The sequence below is a fragment of the Cottoperca gobio genome, chromosome 7, assembly GCF_900634415.1.
Source record: "Cottoperca gobio chromosome 7, fCotGob3.1, whole genome shotgun sequence".
Lineage (NCBI taxonomy): Eukaryota > Metazoa > Chordata > Actinopteri > Perciformes > Bovichtidae > Cottoperca > Cottoperca gobio.
Genome location: NC_041361.1, coordinates 20,705,856 through 20,724,109, shown reverse-complemented (window position 1 = coordinate 20,724,109; position 18,254 = coordinate 20,705,856). Strand labels below are relative to the sequence as shown.

General features: G+C 38.3%; 3 protein-coding genes across 6 annotated transcripts in view; 1 reads left to right on the top strand and 2 right to left on the bottom strand.

The window, feature by feature from the left end:
• Positions 1 to 5,931, bottom strand: part of LOC115011255 (collagen alpha-1(XX) chain-like) — a 43,902-nt gene extending 37,971 nt beyond the window's left edge. Inside the window, exons 1-3 of the mRNA XM_029436331.1 lie at positions 5,830 to 5,931; positions 2,352 to 2,472; positions 74 to 178 (exon numbers count right to left, since the gene is read on the bottom strand). Coding sequence (XP_029292191.1) covers positions 74 to 178; positions 2,352 to 2,463 — 217 coding nt within the window. The 5' untranslated portion in view covers positions 2,464 to 2,472; positions 5,830 to 5,931. The remainder of the gene's footprint in view (positions 1 to 73; positions 179 to 2,351; positions 2,473 to 5,829) is intronic.
• A 1,660-nt stretch (positions 5,932 to 7,591) lies between these two features.
• slc35h1 (solute carrier family 35 member H1) lies at positions 7,592 to 17,062 on the bottom strand. 3 transcript variants are annotated; one of them, XM_029436323.1, is made up of 10 exons: positions 16,708 to 17,062; positions 15,445 to 15,650; positions 15,183 to 15,333; positions 14,170 to 14,233; positions 13,957 to 14,029; positions 13,139 to 13,307; positions 12,504 to 12,587; positions 10,119 to 10,294; positions 9,874 to 10,003; positions 7,592 to 9,705 (listed from the first exon to the last, which is right to left on the bottom strand). In XM_029436323.1, exons 2-10 carry the CDS (start codon positions 15,553 to 15,555, stop codon positions 9,563 to 9,565), a joined length of 1,101 nt encoding a protein of 366 aa, XP_029292183.1. In that variant the 5' UTR covers positions 15,556 to 15,650; positions 16,708 to 17,062; the 3' UTR covers positions 7,592 to 9,562. The 3 variants fall into 3 exon arrangements, with proteins under 3 accessions (XP_029292183.1, XP_029292185.1, XP_029292184.1); XM_029436325.1 differs by lacking the exon at positions 15,445 to 15,650; XM_029436324.1 differs by lacking the exon at positions 16,708 to 17,062 and having other exon boundaries at positions 15,445 to 16,606.
• Positions 16,784 to 17,656, top strand: taf13 (TATA-box binding protein associated factor 13). 2 transcript variants are annotated; one of them, XM_029436330.1, is made up of 2 exons: positions 16,784 to 16,937; positions 17,061 to 17,656. In XM_029436330.1, the coding sequence occupies exon 2, from the start codon at positions 17,062 to 17,064 to the stop codon at positions 17,434 to 17,436; it is 375 nt and encodes a 124-aa protein (XP_029292190.1). In that variant the 5' UTR covers positions 16,784 to 16,937; position 17,061; the 3' UTR covers positions 17,437 to 17,656. The 2 variants fall into 2 exon arrangements, with proteins under 2 accessions (XP_029292190.1, XP_029292189.1); XM_029436329.1 differs by having other exon boundaries at positions 16,786 to 16,937; positions 17,058 to 17,656.
• Positions 17,657 to 18,254: the final 598 nt, after the last annotated feature.

The window sequence follows — 18,254 nt, the reverse complement described above, 5'->3', positions numbered from 1 at the left end:
GCTGTAGCATTAACATTGGAATGAAGGGGACTAAGACAAATGATATGAAGTTGCAGAGCCAGGACAGTCTCACCTGAGATGGGTCTCACTCGGACCTTGTAGCCCTGAACGGGTCCGTCCGCCTCTTTCCATTTCATCTGCAGTCTGTCCTCAGACAGGACCGTCAGCTTAAGACGACCTTGAAATTCAAAAGGGAAGAAAACAAAAAGAAAATTCAGGTTTTATAATGTATGTTTGCATGTTGTCTATTCAAGGCTTCGGGAGGAGAGCATGACAGTAGCAAGCTTTTCAGAGATCAAAGAAACAATCTGTGAAGCTCTCGTTCTAAAACGGCCTAAGCCCTCTTGCTTCCTTCTCCCCAAATCAAATCCATCTCTTGTTTCGACTTCATCTACATAATTTCCAGCAGGGGCTTCACAACAAGCAGCGTCTTTCATATTTCTATCCTCCCGCCCTCCATCCATCCCTCTCTCCAGCTGCCCCTTCATCCATCAAAGCATGCCCTGTCCTCTCGTCTAGTATAGAAACAGGAACAGGACGCTGGTTGGGGACTGGAGGGTCAACGGTCATGTCAGAGGAACAGCACAGAGTTACAGTGTGTCAGGGTTTTTTTATGTACCATGTGGCGGGGTAATAGATGGAGATAAAGATGAGGGGAGAGGGGGAAACGGAAGCAAAGAAGACAGAGGAGTGTAGACAACAGCATGAATCATAGAACTGTGTCTTCATCGCTTCTGTGGACGTATGACCCTCAGCACTCAACACATTCTTTTCTGACTAGCATGTATGTTTGTGTGTGTATGACTATGTGTGTGTGTGTGAGTGTGTCTTTGGGCCGGGGGCCTTTAGAGGGTCCTGATCTTCTCGGGTGCCTGGCAGAAGATCAGATAGGGTCTGATGGGGATTGAGAGAGACTGAGGTCAGGGTCTAACAGACCCACTAACAACAACAACTTTTCCACACGGGCCGACAGATATGCAGACAAGTAGACTAGAGAATTTGTAATCCCTGATGTGTGGGAGGGGAGCAGCTGGTCAGCACTGAAATAATAAGCCCTTTGAGTATTGTCAATTGTTTCTTTTATGAGATGAAGTATGAAGTAATCATGAAATAAATATAGAAATCACAAAATTCTTAAAAGCGGGTCAATATGATTGCAAAGCACTGTGATATATTGTTCTTATAAACCAGCAGAATAAAATATATTTCAACCGGAATTACCGCCTCACGGTTTTATGCATCTGCCAACCAGTCAAGTTGCAGCTTACATCCATGTCTGTCCAAAATCTTCATCAATTTATCCTATTAGACATTTGTGTGCAATTGTCATAATTTGCATGAATTCTTGAGTTATATCCAAAAACGTGTCCTGTGACGTCACAGTGACCTTTGACCACCAAAGTAATGTTTGTGGCAGATGAAATTCCCTCCAGGTGTTCCTGAGAGTTCATGAGAATGGGAAAGACGGACAACCCGAAAAACATAGTGCCTCCGGCCACGGCTGTCGCATAAGAATTAGCACATTAATTATTGTTATTGATTAAATTACAACAATCACATCTTCATGATAGTGAAACTTCATTCAATTGCCAAGTGGTATAGCCTGTGTGTCAGTATGACTTATTGTTTCATTTTTGTAAACGTACCCTAAATATTACTTTTTTTCTGTGAGGTTTATTCATATGAGTATTTCCAGACAGACCAAATTGCTCGTTTCAGCCTGATGAATGCCACCTGTTCATAAGGATGTTCGTGTTTGTGAGATTTGGTTATTAGCATAATCGTCCTATAATTGCCATGTAAAGCTGCCTGTTTCACTCTCTTTGTGGGCAACTTTCTTAATGTGTGCCTCCGCTAACCAGTCAAGTTGCAGTTTACATCCGTCTCTGTGCAAAATGTCATCACTTCATCATTACGCTGCTATTGTTTTTTTTCACCTTGTGAGTCTGTGTGTCTGTCATTTGTGAGATTGTGTGACATTGTGTTTGCTAACGTTACTTGTTATGAAAAAAATAACTTTTGAATTCTAACTAGCTAGCATCTCTCGTAGTCTGTTTCCTTACAGAAAAAGAAAAAGGCTATGGCTACCCTTTTTTGTACTTACATTTCTCAGAATAATATAGCGGTGTATAGTAGGGTTATAAAATAGAATATAAACATAACATAATATAGTTTAGTTGTTGTCAGTACTAACATTTTAGCAGTGATAAAGTTAGCCAAATGTAGTTAGTAGCTAAAAGATATTTACTACCAAAGGCTAACTACCTAAACATCATCTCCAGCTGTGTATGTGACATACGCTCCTATTTGTAGTAATACAATAGTTATAGTGGTGATGAAGGGCACTCTACCTTGGCCATGGACCCCTGAGGACAGCAGCAGGAAGACACTGAGCAGGAAACTCAGCATTAGCCAGAGAGATGATGATGATGATGATGATGAAGCAAGGAGGTGAGGAGACATGAGTGGAGCCTAGAAACATGAAAAACAATGCTATGAATATGTCATATACTTAATCATTTATATACATTTTGATTTAGTATTTATACCGTAGTCAATTTACTCAGTTGAGTCAAACAATCTGGATTAAAATGCTCAAACACTACGTAAAACTAAGCAACGTTGAAGTCAATTTCATTGAAGTCGTTTACAAAAGTTCACTTATTCCAGCTTCTTAAATAAAAAGAATAAAAATTCTTAAAATATCTTTGGGTTTTGGACCAAAAGTAGGAATTTAAATATGTCAACTTTTAGCATTATTCACCATATTCTGAAATGTTATACACCAAACGATTAATCAAGAATCGGCTGATTGATCAATCATGAAAGTAATAACATTTTGACATTATGCATTTCTGAAAAGATTCACTGGCCTTCGAATAGGTTTCATGCCACCGTGCTGACCAAATATTTAGTCAAATTTGATTTGGGTAAAACAAGAATAATAATAATTTCCCATGGGAACTCCTTTATGTCTGACTGAGACTACAGGTACTTCAGTGCTTGTCCCCATTACAGACCTTACACTTCACACAGCTAATGACACACACAAGGCTATAATGTTAACAAACACGACGCACTTTAAGAGGCCATAAAACCAACAAGCCTCGGCCTGAGAGCTCCAACATTTAACGGTACAAAATGTTCACTAAATGCCTCCAACTAATTCTGGATCCTTTGACTGCACATACTACTTAAATATAATGTTTATTATTTCATGAAGAAAGATTATTTGCAATCTCGGGATTATGCATATTATATTAACAGTTGTTTAGAGCCATTGTTTCCACTCTGCTACAAAGCATCTGTATACAGACATCATGACTAAGTATCATTTGTATTTGTGGTCATTGATCAAAAAGTTAAATGGCCACGACTCATTTTCATATTTCAAAGGCCCGACTCCAACTAAATAAAGCTAAATGCTCTGTATCATTTTGAAACGCACTGGAAAACTGCAGAAATTCTTTTTTTAAGTTGTGTAGGCAGATGATCTTTAGAAGCAAGGGCAACAACTCTGACATTTGTTCTTTGTGAATAAAGACGTCGTTCAACAAAATGCAGACGGAACAAAGCTACAACTAACGATCTGGCAGCTGGAGGTCACAGACCTGTGACAGAGACAAGTGTGAGGAACACGTTAAATGATCCAGGGTTTGGTTAACTGGGGGTTCAGTATGAAATTGTGAAACAGCATTACTAACAGTGTAATGAGCAGACCTGAAGCAGCTGAATGTGAAACTCTTTCATGTCATGTCACAATGTAGAGTCACTTCTACATTGTGATTGTCAAGTTTTAATTTTTCAATCAAATGCTGAATGTTTTTTTTTTATACATTAAGTCTTGCTTGATTTATTTGCCTTAATTAATATTTCCAGGAGTCCACCACTGAAGAGCGTTTAAGAGAAACTTCCAGCCGGCCTAAAGGCTTTTCAGACAGACCACCTGATATACAGCCATCATGTGCAGTATGTGACGTGTGACTATAGAGCTATTTTCGTAAATCTTCTCGTGTTTTACATGTACCTGCTTGCCTGAATGTTGCAAAGTCTGAGTTTATACTGTACTTGAGTCACACGTCATGCGCACCTATCTCCCTGCCTGTCAGACAGAGAGCACAAGATGTGTTTTGTTATGTAATGCCAGAAGATCTACTTGCTGAGTGGATTGTAGAGTCTCCTCTTTTCAATTTCTGGGTGCATGCAATTAAGTTAAGCAAAAATAAATAAATCCGCACAACAGCACTTAATTTTGGACTTAATTGCCTCTGCCAGTTTTACCACCACTGCTCATTTGAGTCATCTGGATGTTTTGAATTAACCCTAAAGAGAATACGCAGTAAATATTTAGTTCACTTTTACTGAACAATACAATTTGGTTAACCAAAATAAGAGTCTGTTTTTTTTCTCTGTGCATTGGAAAAAAAGCTTTACTGTATATTGCACTTTTATGTGCAATATAAAGAAACTACTCAAGAAATGTAAATGTAATCGATTAGATGATTTAATCGATTAGATCTGTAACACTGAGTTTCTCCACAAAGAATAAAGCAAAAGCACCACTTTAAATCTTGTGTTTACCAGAGATGTGCTCAAAGGTTTCTTGGAAATAAGTCATTCGGCATTAAAAAAGACTAAAGAAATCTTAGTTGACTAAAACCAAAACGACCAAAAGAGAGGGCAGCCTCAAACATTTTTGAATCTGTCTATGGAGTTCTCTTATCCAATGTGAAAGATTGTATTTAACGTTGGTCTGATTTCTCATATTGTAAATAAAGCGCCCTCAAGTCAATGTCATCATTATTTATTGATGCCTTTACTGCCCCTCGAGTGATCTCACCTGGAAAAAATGACATCACCACAAAATAACTTAAACTCCAGTAAACCTTGCAAGTACCCAAGTGGCTACTGATGAATGAATAGAATAGAAATTGGATTTTAGAAATCAGATTTTATTTTGAGCTCAATTAATTAGTTTTCTTAATTTAGTAAGAATGTACAATCAGCCATACCATATTTATTAATACATCAGAAGGTAATATAAGTAGTAATAATACAACTATTGTTAATAATACAAGTAATATTATTATTATTAATAATTATTATTATTATTATTATTATTATTATTATTATAATAACTATTATAATAATGATAATGAAAGGGGAAAAAACAATTTGGTGGCATACTTCTTCAGAGTAAATTTTAGCAACTGACATGTGCATTTCTTATTTATTACACATTTAAGAGACTCAGTTTAACAATATATGAGGTTGAATTTTTTTTATTTAGCTTTATGACTATCGAATTTCTCTAATAAGATTAGTTTAACAATAGTAAATACCGTTATTACCACATTCAAAATAAGAGATTTGTTCAGCCTTTAATGTTAATTGCATGTGTTTTTTTGCACATCATATAATTCATTTTAAAGTCTTTCCTAAATGTAATAGAATATTATATCATAAGAGTGTTAAATGATTGACGCAACAAACGGCGCAATCACTGCGTACATTAGCTTGTTGCTTATAGTTACTGCAATGCGCAAAAGCCGAAAGATTTAAACTTTTGATAAAATACTTCCAACTATTTTTTGGTGTATATATTTTGCAAAGAGGTAGCAACTGAACTGTGTGCCTTCCTTTCTCAGGTAGTTTTTTTATTTATTTTACAATAGTTATGAACGGCAACTAGACTTTCAAGCTATAAAGTTAGCGTTAGCCTATTTCAGCAGTTTACCTGAGAACACAATTCAACAACATAAACTGCGCTAGCTTAACCACAATGGTAACTCAACTTGTCCTTCTCCGGGGAGCCAGGTGAAGTCTTACCTGGCGGTTAGGTGAGTCCACGTTATTCCTTCAGAGAGACTCAAAGCATTCCGAAGGTGGGATGTCAACTAGCGCCAGTTCTTCTAAACTGTGAGTGAAGCCAGCTCCCTGCATCAGGTTGTATCTGAACTCCGTGAAACCCGAGATGGGAGGCCCTCCTGCTGCTCCAGCAGGGGCGTGGCACTATGGACAAGGATATAAACCCTCCACAGAGCAAACAAGGCTAGTGTAAGGTAAAGTAAGCAAACCCTAACTTAAAGCCATACCTGCCTCTTTCAGGAACCTGTAACTGCCTCCTAACGTTTACAGGATATTAACAATGTCCCTTTGATATAGCATACAACTTCTGCTACAGTATCAGACATGTGGGACATGAGATTGTCTAAGTAGGTTTATCTGATGACATTACTTTTAGTGACCATCAGGGTCTGGATATTAGAAGATTGTGGCTGCATCCTTTTATTATAGTAGCCTATAAGGTGTAAGTAAAGGGTAAGAAGAGGAAACAGTGGTTACTTCATAATTCAGCCCGCAAACACAATCTTACAGTGTAATTAAAGGGTAAGAAGAACAGCACAGACCTTGTTGTTGCCGTCTCATTTCAGTACTGTTTTAATGTATTATTACTGTATTACGTTAGTGTTCCATCCTTGGATGACAATACAAGCTTTTCATGGCTGTGCACTTCTACACCAGCCTACACGACATGATCTGCTGCAGCACCGGAGGTCATCTTCTAAAGTGCACCCATTTCAAAAGTTGTCTTTTCTTACAAAATACTTATAGTATATGCAATTTCTCCTTTCCTCTGAAATACCCCACAGGTAGCCAGGACTTAGTATAAATCTTTAAAAAGTTTCCTCTTAAAAACCCTGTAAGTACCCGTAAGTACCTTAATAAAATATGTAATGTTTAAATTGTAATCCAATGGATTGCTTTACTAATTGCAAAACATTCCTTGTAATTTGTAGTCAGTAACTAATCTGACCCAACCCTGGAGACCATATTGCACTCCATCAGTGGATGAAAAGCCTGCAGAGAACACAAATCTATCTCAGGCACTAATATTTCCTCGAAGACTGCATCAGTGCACGCTTAAATAATTTAATAACAGCTGTGTTGGAATGTGACCATACTCTGAGGCTAAACTCCATCAATCTCAGCTGGCAGGTCAACGAGGTGCAGGGTTGCTAATTTACAAGGTATATTGTGCAACTTCATTGCAGTGAGCAAAAGCAATGGCTGTCTAACCACAGCGTCAATACAACCTGTTTATGGAGTAAGAGAAGCTGCCAAAATAAAAAATAAATGACTTAATACATAAAATAATATGCCATTAAATGTACCAAAAATATCAAAAATAAATGTAGGCATTAATTTTCCCTTTTATTTAATTCAATTAATTGAAGTTGACCCCATGACACACTTTGAATGACAGCCCCCTCATTTGTAAAATAAAGAGGACATGCATAAAGAATACATAAATAAATAAGTTTAGGTAAAAAATAAGGAAAGGGAAAATAATACATATATAAGTAGATTTTAAATAAAATATAAATCAAAGCAAAAAAAAAAATGTAATTGATACATTTTTCAAAAATAAGGAAAATGAATAACATCATTTGTTTTTAATGCTACTTTCTGTACATTTAATGGCATATTTATAGTCATTTAATTTGGTCTTCCATACCTGTAAGTCAGACATTTTAAAGTGCGCTACACACATTGGTTATCCCAGATTCATCCTGAAATGAAACATGACTTGAAAACACCTTTTTTATTTTATTTCTCAATGTATTGCAACAATGCTTCATTTTACAGAAAAAAACTGTCAAATAAATGTACTTCTTAAATGGCTTTAATCTCAAGTACTTCAGCTACATAATCACCAGTTCAATTATGATGGATTTTGAAAATAGCTCTTTAAAGTTAACATTAACAAGGCACATTAAGGTAAAGTTATTTCACACCTCTTTAAATATAGACTAGAATGGCTGTAGACTATTAATTTAGATTCAATAAATAGTCTTCAACCCTGCAGCTCTTTACTTGAATTAAGTTACTGCTTTATTTTCAGTTAGCAGAGCTAGCTTTAAAAGTAAATTTGATTAAAAATGACAATATTGTGACATGTCCCAATATCAAAACATACACCATAAAACATGTTCAAAGGGCCTTTCTGCCACTTAACAGACATTGATGCACTCTTTGGCCTTTTAATTATTCAGCAACTAATTTGATTCATCATTTAGATGATTTTTCAAGCAAAGAGGCCAAACATTCCCTTTTTATTGGCTTCTCAAATATGAGTGTTTGATGCGTTCTCTTCCTTATGTAATAGTATCTGAATATCTTTGGGTTTTAACTGTTGTTTGGACAAGCCATGCAATCTGAACACGTGACTTTAGGATTTAGGTCATTTCTTTTACACATTTTTTAGACCAACCAATTATTCAATTAATCAAAACGAAATAAGCTGCAGACTTATTGATAATGATAATAACTGCATCAAATTATTTTGTTAGCTTTGTTAACTCAGCCCATCTGCAAAACTAGGACTCTGAGGAACTATATTACACATCCATTCATCCAGTTTCTACACAACAAAACTTAGGTTTGTCATCAACATACCTAAGGGAAAGAAATGATGTAATCTATCTGATGCCACTGTAGGTTACCACTGCTCCCACTCTGCATTGCAGGGATACCAGGACACTTTCAATTCTAGTATATTTTTCATGAACCAGACACTTGTAACCAGGGGTGCAAATGTGTTAAAGATCAGCTTTAAAATGTGGATTAAAGTCGATTTTAGCATGAGGATATAGGGAAAAACTCACCCTCATGCAAAAGTCACCTAAGGGGGACATCAGTTCAAGGCACTTCAAATAAAAATGATAAGTAATAATAAAAATAACTCAAGCGTCAGGTTCGTCACGCCTCTTAGTGAGCAGCAGAACTCTAGCGGATGGAGTGCAAAAATTGTGTTTGGATTCATCTCACCGCAAAGGAGTAAGAGTCTGGGTTATTCATTCACAACTGACGTCATTTTCGGTTTGCTGACGCACTGAGCAGATTAGGACATCTTCATTGGAAAACCAAAACAATCTAATATTCGCTTGCTCAAATCGCATCGAGTTATGAAGAGGTGTCAGCCCTCGGAACAGGCCCCACCCCTCAAATTGAATAAATTAATCGAATGGCACCAATGACTTATTTTGGATTTACGTGGAAGGTGACGAGTTTGCACTCTGCGTAACCGCATTGAATAGTGTCATGTCATTTTTGCCATTTAACAGAATTCTATTGATGAATATAGAATGTAAGAAGATATGCCCACAGTGTGACAAGTATCTAGCAAAGGAAAATGACCCACTACAATTCAAGGAGCTAAAGTATCCATTCAACACCCTCTCTCTCGCCATACATCACACTTTGTTGACACTTGGATGTATTAGCTACATTTTTGAAGCTCCCCTAAGGCAAAAGATAATAACTCGAGTCGAGTCCACAATTAATGTACAGCTACATACTGAGGCTCTGGTTTGGCCCGAAGACATGATGGGTGAAGGAAAAGAGCTGAAGAGGCTGTTCCCTCTTGACTTGGCAGTGTGTCCCGGACATAACAGTTTCTGGATGCTCTAAAGCTTTGACGTCGACGTTCAAAACATCCGATGGAACAGTTGTAAAGGAATGAGTAGTACAAAGAGCAGTGAGCCCGTGTCCTGTGATGTCAGTGCAGAGTGATTTCTTGTTCCTCATCTTCGTCGTTGTATTCAACAGCCGAATCGTCTCTATCGTCTTTGTTCTGCCGCAGTAACGGCAGCTCAAGCTCTGGGCTCTTACTGTTGAGCTGCCTTAAAGACGGTCCCTTATCTGATGGGAGATACCACAAAACAGACGTCGTCAACATTATTGTCTCTTCTTTAAGTTTAAAAGTAAGAGCTGGGAGAAATGTTGATTGTATTAATGAATTAATTAATTATAGATAAGATAAGATATTTTAACAGTATTATGAACAATAACAATACAATGAACACCTACTTTTGGAATAGTATGTCTTGAGTCCCACGTGCAATGAAATGCCACACAGACACACAGCGAATCCCAGCCAATTAAGCATGTTCATCTTGTCTCCCATCAGAGCTGCTGCCAAGAGCAGAGTGCACACCTCCTGCAGGGAAAACAGTACATGGAATGAAAGGAAGGGTTTATTCGATAGGTCTGAACAAGATTAGCACACTGACTGATTCAAAAAGAAATACATACTAAACATAATTATAAAGTACCTTAAAGATCCCCGATATGGATAACGTGAGGCTGGAGGTCCGAGAGACGAGCAGGAACTCTGAGAAGCCCAAACCAAAGGCCAGTAAGCCGCCGATACTGAGTGTGGCGAGTGAATACAGCAGAGGCGAGAGCTCCGTCACCCGGAATAACTTTTCTGAGGTACTGAGGCTCAGCCCTGGAAACAACACAGAGAGGAGAAGCTACAATGTTATGTCCATTCATATTCCAGCTTTTTTAAGTCTAATTAATTGTGGCGCTCATATAACTCTTGTGCCTCACTTTATAGAAGTTGCTCTGATGTCCTTAGAGGACAAAAACATCCACATCAAAAAAACTGGCATAAATTATATATTATTACATAAAATATTCACTAAGCTTCAGAATGTTAACCCTTTAAATGCCAGCAAATTTACACAATGCCAGTGTTGCTGTATTTTGGTGGGAAACAGAAACACAGTATACTGAATGCAAAGGAGGGGGGGGGGGGGGGTCTACCACAGTCTGGGATATTTCAGTGATGAGCAACAAAATGTATTTTGACGGATTTTTATTTTTGTGCAGGAAACCAGGAAATGTTTACTCCATAGGGCAAACAGGAGAAATGGCTCAATCTGGTGAAACATTGTAAAAACTACCATTGTGAAGCCAGGGCTGTAGATTGAAAGCCTGATATAATGAAATGCATGAGTTTATGCTGTATGCATGGGATAACTGGGACATTTTTGTCCTTAAGTGCCTGAATGTCTGTATTTTGAATACACACTGTATTATATGATCTAAAAGTAAAAAAGCCAAAGATGTCCATAGAGATCAAGAGGCTTTCCCAAAGAAAGACACAGTCAGGGAATGAAATTAGGTAAATATTTCCGATCACCTGCCACAGTGGCGGATAGGTTTTCCTTATATGAAGAAATATTAAAAGTTTTAAAAAGCAATTCCCAAATTTAGAATAGTCAGGGAAATGTCACTGCTCGCACTGCTTGAAACAGCAATGCTTTACTTTTAAACGTAGGGGCATTGTCAGGTGACCATGCATTCTCTCTTACCGGTGTTAGATCTTCAGCATGCAATGTCAAGCAGTTAGACTGCTGTGTCACCAAATGCAAATGAACTCTTTTGCAGTCATAGTTGGATAAAGGTGTTTACACGGTTAAAGATCGAGACTACCCTACATATCCTAATGGAACTGCCCTCACTCTGACTATGAACATAATGGTATTAACATGGTTAGGGTACAGTGCTTACACGGGCTCCACCTCACTCTCCTAACTGCCAAAAACCTCATCATGCACATTACAAGTGGGTTATTGGAGTGCAACAAACATTTGGCTGAGAAAATTAATCTGCAGCTACTTGTTGGTTATCCAACATGAACAGCAAGAATAAAGACATACAATAATAAAGACATGCAAGAATATCTGACATTTAAAAAGGACCAGAATGCAGGATTGAGGGGGATTGATTGGCAGAAAAGGAATATTAGATTCACAACAATGTTTTGTATAATCACCTGAAACTAAGAAATGTTGTGTTTTCGTCAGCTTAGAATGAGCCCTTCATATCTACACGCTTGGACAGGGAGGGGTGAGCAGAAGGGTATTCAGCTGGTTACAAGATGACACACTGCTCCTTTAAGACACTGCCATGTTTCCACTGCACGGTGCAGCACTGCTCCACCCGACTCGATTCCCTCTTGGTACCAGGTCCTTTATGGTATAGTAATAGTAGCAACCCCTCAGTGTAGGCGGGTTTCTCAGCTGATCTCTGTGGAGCTACCCTCCGTGCAAGTACTGCTCATGCCAAAGGGTTTTGAATAGTACTGTTATAGTGAAAATGCATGTGCTGTGAAATAGTGAGCATAAAACCGGATAAATGAGACTTGGATTATACTGCGCGTGTGGTGTGACAGTTTGTGATGTTTTGATGTAGTTTCACTGTTGTTAAACGCGGCCCCCATTTACTTAATTCATAAAGATTTTTCTCCGTTTGTGGATTGTTTGGTGACCATGGAGGCATGCAAGTTTATGCAATCTAGTAACTGATATACAAATGATCATTTTGTGGTATTTCTTTAATAATGAAAATCTATTGTTATTGTTGAGACTAAGACTAAAACAGCGGAAACAGCTGATCAGTCATGCGAGTTGAATGTTTGCGACTTTAGAACCTATTTGGGAAAGGCGTTTCCATATCCCATTTAGTGCATCAAATCTTTTTCGCCGAAGGCAAAAAGCACCCTGTGCGAGCGAAAAATCTTTTTGCGCAATTGAGGAAGTGTGACTGAAATCTGCCGTTTCCATACAGCTTTTCTAATGAGATACTTCAAAATGCGCATCAAAAAAGTGTTTTGTAGTAGTTTACTGCAGTAACAACAAAGTACTCACCTTCATTGTACAGGAAGAGGGGAAAGAGGCCAAGGAACATGAGAGGTTGTAGGTGGTACATCGTGTCTATTGGGTTCTGAAGGCCTGGAGGAAAGCACAACATGAAAAAGAGGTTTGAAGTGTGAGTTTAAAAAAAAAATCTATTTCTTACAGTTTTGGCAAAACATAAACACAAATTAAGATGTACCGAATAGTCGTGTCAGAGGTTTTATTGTAATTCTTGTCTTAGCTGTGTGTTGAATACACTGTTTCTGTGAAGCCTCTTTCAAAGGTTTCACAGGAAGCTCATCTCCTTATCTATCAATTCATTCAAGGTGAGAGGGTTGCTAAGCATATCACACAATGACTGGAAACCAATCAATAGTTGGATTACGGTGATTACTGAACAGCTAAAAGGTCGTACACATATTCATCATTTGACAGAACTGCCACTTTAAAAAATGTGAAAGTAAGTGGTTTGTTCATCTTTGAACATCAATGCATTGTGAGTTGATTGACCCATGTGTGTGTAAGCAACCATATTTTAATCTAAGTGTTTATGTGGCTAAAATAACCACAAGCAAATCGACTATAAACAGGACTTCTGCATATATATATTCAGCATTTTTGATATGACATGTAACTCGAAAACTGACCCAGCTCTGCTTTCTGCATTAGGAGCTGTGTGAGGGTCCAGCGGATCCCGCCGATAAAGGACGCCAGCAACACCATGGTGAAGCCCTTTGGGTTGAACTGGGTGGACTCAAATGTAAACATAAAGAGACCACTGGAGATCAGCAGGACCACCAGGATCAGGAATGGGTTCTGGACGAAAGGGACAGAAGAGGGAGACGGTGACAAACAGCAGGAGGAAAGACTGGAAGAATTCAAATGATGACAAATCCAGCAAAAAAGACCGTGAATAGAAATTAAACAGACAGAAAATGGAAATTGATTTTAAAAAAGGATGGATCCGATGGATAGAAACATAATATTTACTGCACACCCTCATATACTGTACATCACCCCAAATATGTGTCCTGCTAATGTTTCTTTTCACTGACAAGGAACGTACGACAGATCATATTGTCAGCTGTGTGCTGCTTCTTGAAAATCTCATCAAACTCAGTTAAATCAAATGTATCTTAATTCAATTACTCTGTATTGGTATGCATGCATGTAAACATAGTCAGTGTATAGCTGGAGGGCTTTCCTTTTTTTGGGGGGGGGAAAATGATTCATGACCAGTTCTTGTTCTTCTTTTGTATAACTGTAAAAATCCAGAAAACTGATCAAAATCCTTTTCCTCTCGCATGCACAGTTTATATGCCAATTGCACTTCATGTTCTCATTCTGTCAGTATGACAAGGAAACATAAATATGGAAGAAACATTTCATGCCACAGTAAAGATCGGTTAAGTTTTGGCACTAAAATGTTTGAAGTTGAAGAAAGAAAAAAAAAAAGGTCACTCACCGGCTCCTCTAGTTTAAAGACCAGGGAGAATAAAAGGATAAAGAGCACTGCTGAAGACTTGGTCATGGTGTACCTTGAATGATACAAAATAAGAGCCACACTAAAGGAAGGAACAATCCAACAACTGGGTATTTACAATACTCATGAGCTGAAGTTCAGTTTAAAGTAGTATCATCTATAAAATAAAATAAAAAGGCTCAGTAGCAAACTTACAAGCTTATGGTGATGAAGAGGAAGCTCCAGTTGGAAAGACCAATATCCAGTGCTGTTGCCAAGGCTGGGTCATCGGGACAGAATTTAGGACTTATAGACAAATGCAATAAATAATGTTCTTGTATCACTATGTATAATCATTATACATTATAATGCATTCATAATGCTTTATGGCTACACTCATAAACACACATGATACTTTCTGATGCACTATATAAACTGTCAAACAAAACATTATGGATGTGACTCATAATGATTTATGAAATACAACAGTTTTGAGTTTTGAGGTTTTTTAACCAGCATGGAGATGTGTGATAACCAAGTCAATTAAAACGGTTCACTTCGTAATATGTGAACAAGTGGTTTGCACTTAAACCCAGCTGTGGCCCTTTTCACACAGCAGTACAGCGAGCATCAAAGCTTGCCCGTGGCGTGGCATTCTACTGTTGTATGCGGGAAAGGGGCGTAAAGTGGGGGCAAACGAGACTAAATGCCCTTATTATATCATATTTGATTTGTATAATATTTTGTAAATAAAGATAGTCATAGTCTATTACTATTATAATTCACTTAAAGTCACATCTATAATGTTTTATGACTGTTGATATAGTGCATCAGTAAGCATTAGTTGTGTTTATTATTAATGCATTATAATTCACTATGAATGCTGCCATAACACACTATAACTGTGAATTAATAAAGACAAAACAGAAAGTGGATAATCCAATCCAAAGTGCCAGCACAATTAAAAAAAACATCAGGTTTAGTTTAAAGCAAATCTGCTTATTTATGAGTATTAATCGCTTTATAGGTCAATTAGAATCTTCGACATTACATGATGTAATGTTTGTATTATCAATATGAACTTTAGTCAAAGTGCCCTTCCCTGAAAGCTTAGTCAGTCAGTGAACATGATAAGAGCTGACTATCAGTCCCTTCTCTAATCATCTGTTCTCTGCATATGTTGTGCTGCCTTCTGAACAGTTAGGTAAAACTTTCCATGGAAATCTCACCTGTGGGAGCCACTTTACGGAGGTAATCTGTCCAGCCCAGAATGATGCGAGGTTTCCCTGTCCAGCACTGCATGGCCCGTCGAGTCAGAGCCGACAGGCAGAAGTTGATGGTCAGGTGAACTAACGTCATGAAGAGGGGATAGCGGAAGCCCTGAGAAAGAAGGACAGAAACACTATAGGTTAACCATCACCCCCAAAAAAACCCTGCATGCCCTGTGCAGAGGAACAGTCTTGTTGCTAGAACATCATTAGAACTCCTTACCTGCATCAGCCATTTGTTATAGAAGGTGATGCCTATCGAGAATACATAGTAAAGAAGAACTAATGCAACAGTGCGAAGCCCCCGGCAAATGAACTGGACAGGGCACGCCATACATGGATACCAGGATCAGAGAAGATCCAGGAAAGACAGCTACTGTAGAAATGTCATCTCCAAAATGAATCTGCACCCCATCCTGTCACCCATAGCTTTAAGAGAGGAAGAGACAGCGTGTGGAAGAGGACAATGGGGAAAGTAATGGAGAGAGAAACAAGGTTAGGGTTTGGTTATATTTGTGTAAAGTAATGTTACAGCTGAACAAGTAGCTAGATAGTTAGCTAGTTATCAGAGTTATACACATACCTGCTGCAATGTTAGCTTAACAGCAACATTAGTGATAGCTCAAGTTAGACAACCACCATCCGCTAACTGTTAAACCACGTCAGCTAGCGGATAAGCCACTATCAAGATACCTATTGTTAACCACAGTTAGCCAACACATTATTTAACAGAAATGTAATTAGTTTATCATTATTAACTAGACAGCATCGGCTAATATTAGCTGATGAACTCACCAGAAGCTAAGGTAACGGTGGCACTTACCAGATGGTTGCTCGGCTAAGTTTGACATGTAACGTTAAGTAAAGTTACGTTATAACGTTACCCCATTAGTTGACATTATAACCGGTATAGTGTTGTTATACAGTCATTTACGGTAGTTAACTGTTAGTGTTCAATTTGGAAGACGTAGAGGCTGCGGCGAATCAATCTAACAAACTTCTTGTTCAACAAAGCACTAATTAATATGATAAGACAAGCATGGCAAATTTACCCAGCTGGGTGACCATCCTGTTTCGCGTTTATTTCTCATCTACAAGTCACATGCATTATAAACTAAGATCTTGTTTGAATCAGTGTGAATCATTCTTTAATTCGGCTCCCAAATAGCCCACCCAGAAGTAGTATGATTTAGTACATGCTGACTTTTCTGTTTTATTGTTGTCATTTGTCGCTATCGTCCCCATGGAGTTTCTTTACTAAAATAATATGCACAGCGCAAAGGATCTAACGTAAGATTCAAGGTTAATAAACGCAGATTTCGCTAGAGAATTTACAATGTAGCTAGGCAGTGATCCACAGAGACACTGATATGTTAAATTGTCCTCTTTTTAAATTGAGTTTGGCTTTACTTTGTCTCCAAACATTACAGCGCGTGCTAGCAGCAAACAAAACGAAAATAAGAACAACGTGCAATGAGATACCTACCGTCAGTTATGTTGCCCTGATGTCGATTATATCACTGAGTAACGTTTATGGTGTAGCCACGGACTGTATAAAATAGCGTAGACCGTTGTGAGGCGCTTACTCTAATAACATAACCGGAAGGGGCAGTATTTTCTACAGCTCACTTTTGTTTTCCCTAAATCACTTCCACAGTCGAAGAAGAAGGCGGAAGTCAACAGAGTGCCTGTTGTATTCCTGCTCCGAGCTGCAAGGTAACTTTACGGTTTTTGCTCGGAATTGTGTATTGTGTTTAACTTAATACACACATTTCGTGCTCTGTTAGCATATATGTTACTGCTCAGTGATAAGGTGTAATTATGTGTGTTTTTCAGCAGAATGGCGGATGAAGAGGACGAAACTGGCTTCGATGAGGAGTTCGACGACGGGTCCGGCGGACTTGATGCCGGCCACGGGAAGAGAAAGAGGCTCTTCTCGAAGGAGCTGCGGTGCATGATGTACGGATTTGGAGACGACCAGAACCCGTACACTGAGTCTGTGGATATCCTGGAGGACCTGGTGATCGAGTTTATCACGGAAATGACCCACAAAGCCATGTCTATCGGACGCCAGGGCCGCGTCCAGGTGGAGGATATCGTTTTCTTAATTCGCAAGGACCCCAGGAAGTTCGCCAGAGTCAAAGACCTACTGACCATGAACGAAGAGCTGAAGAGAGCCCGCAAAGCTTTCGACGAAGCAAATTATGGCTCATAAACGGCTTCTTTCTTTCTTTTTTTCTAATCTAATTTGGCAATTCATTTCTTTTTAATTGCTGTTCTTGATGAGTTAGTTCCTACTTGACTTGCTGTCCAAAGTCTGTTTGTTTGTGATGTTTATTATTTCGTATGGTGGTATGACAGACGAACAATGTCAAAGTGTTACCTGTTGTCATGCTGTCTGGGACTCTCAATAAAGAACCTGCATATTGTTTTAATATGCTCCGTCATTAATGTTAATTGTAGTACCATAGATTACATGTGTGTTGTTAACAATACAGTGACACAAATACTTAAAAGTAAAAAAACAAGATTAAATTATCCAAGATAAATCTACAAATGTATTGCAGCTGTTTACAGGTATCTACATACAGCTCTTAGAAATATGACCCCAGAAAGAGTGCAGTGTCTACCTCAACCTGGTATAGGGTTATAATGATGACCGAACGAGCTGTGTCGACCATAAGACATTTATTTTGAAAATATTTTGAAGATTGATTCTTGAAATCCTCTGGTTCCAGCTTTTCATTGAGAATATTTGCTGTTTTCTTCAGTTGAGCTCAATATTTTGGAGTTGTGGATTGTTAGTTGGAGAAAACCAAGACAGTTAAAAATGCCACATTTCACTTTTTTCTAAAGTTTTCAGACAGGACTCATTGAGAATTGTGTACTGTTGGTGCTGAGAATGTCACATGCTTGAACCCTTCTTAAACTGCATGCTGACATTTCTTAACCACAGTCCGGGGTCTATAGCCAGGAATGACGTGCCGTACAAGAGTTTGACCCATGCCCTTGCATTTAATAAAGTTATCCTTG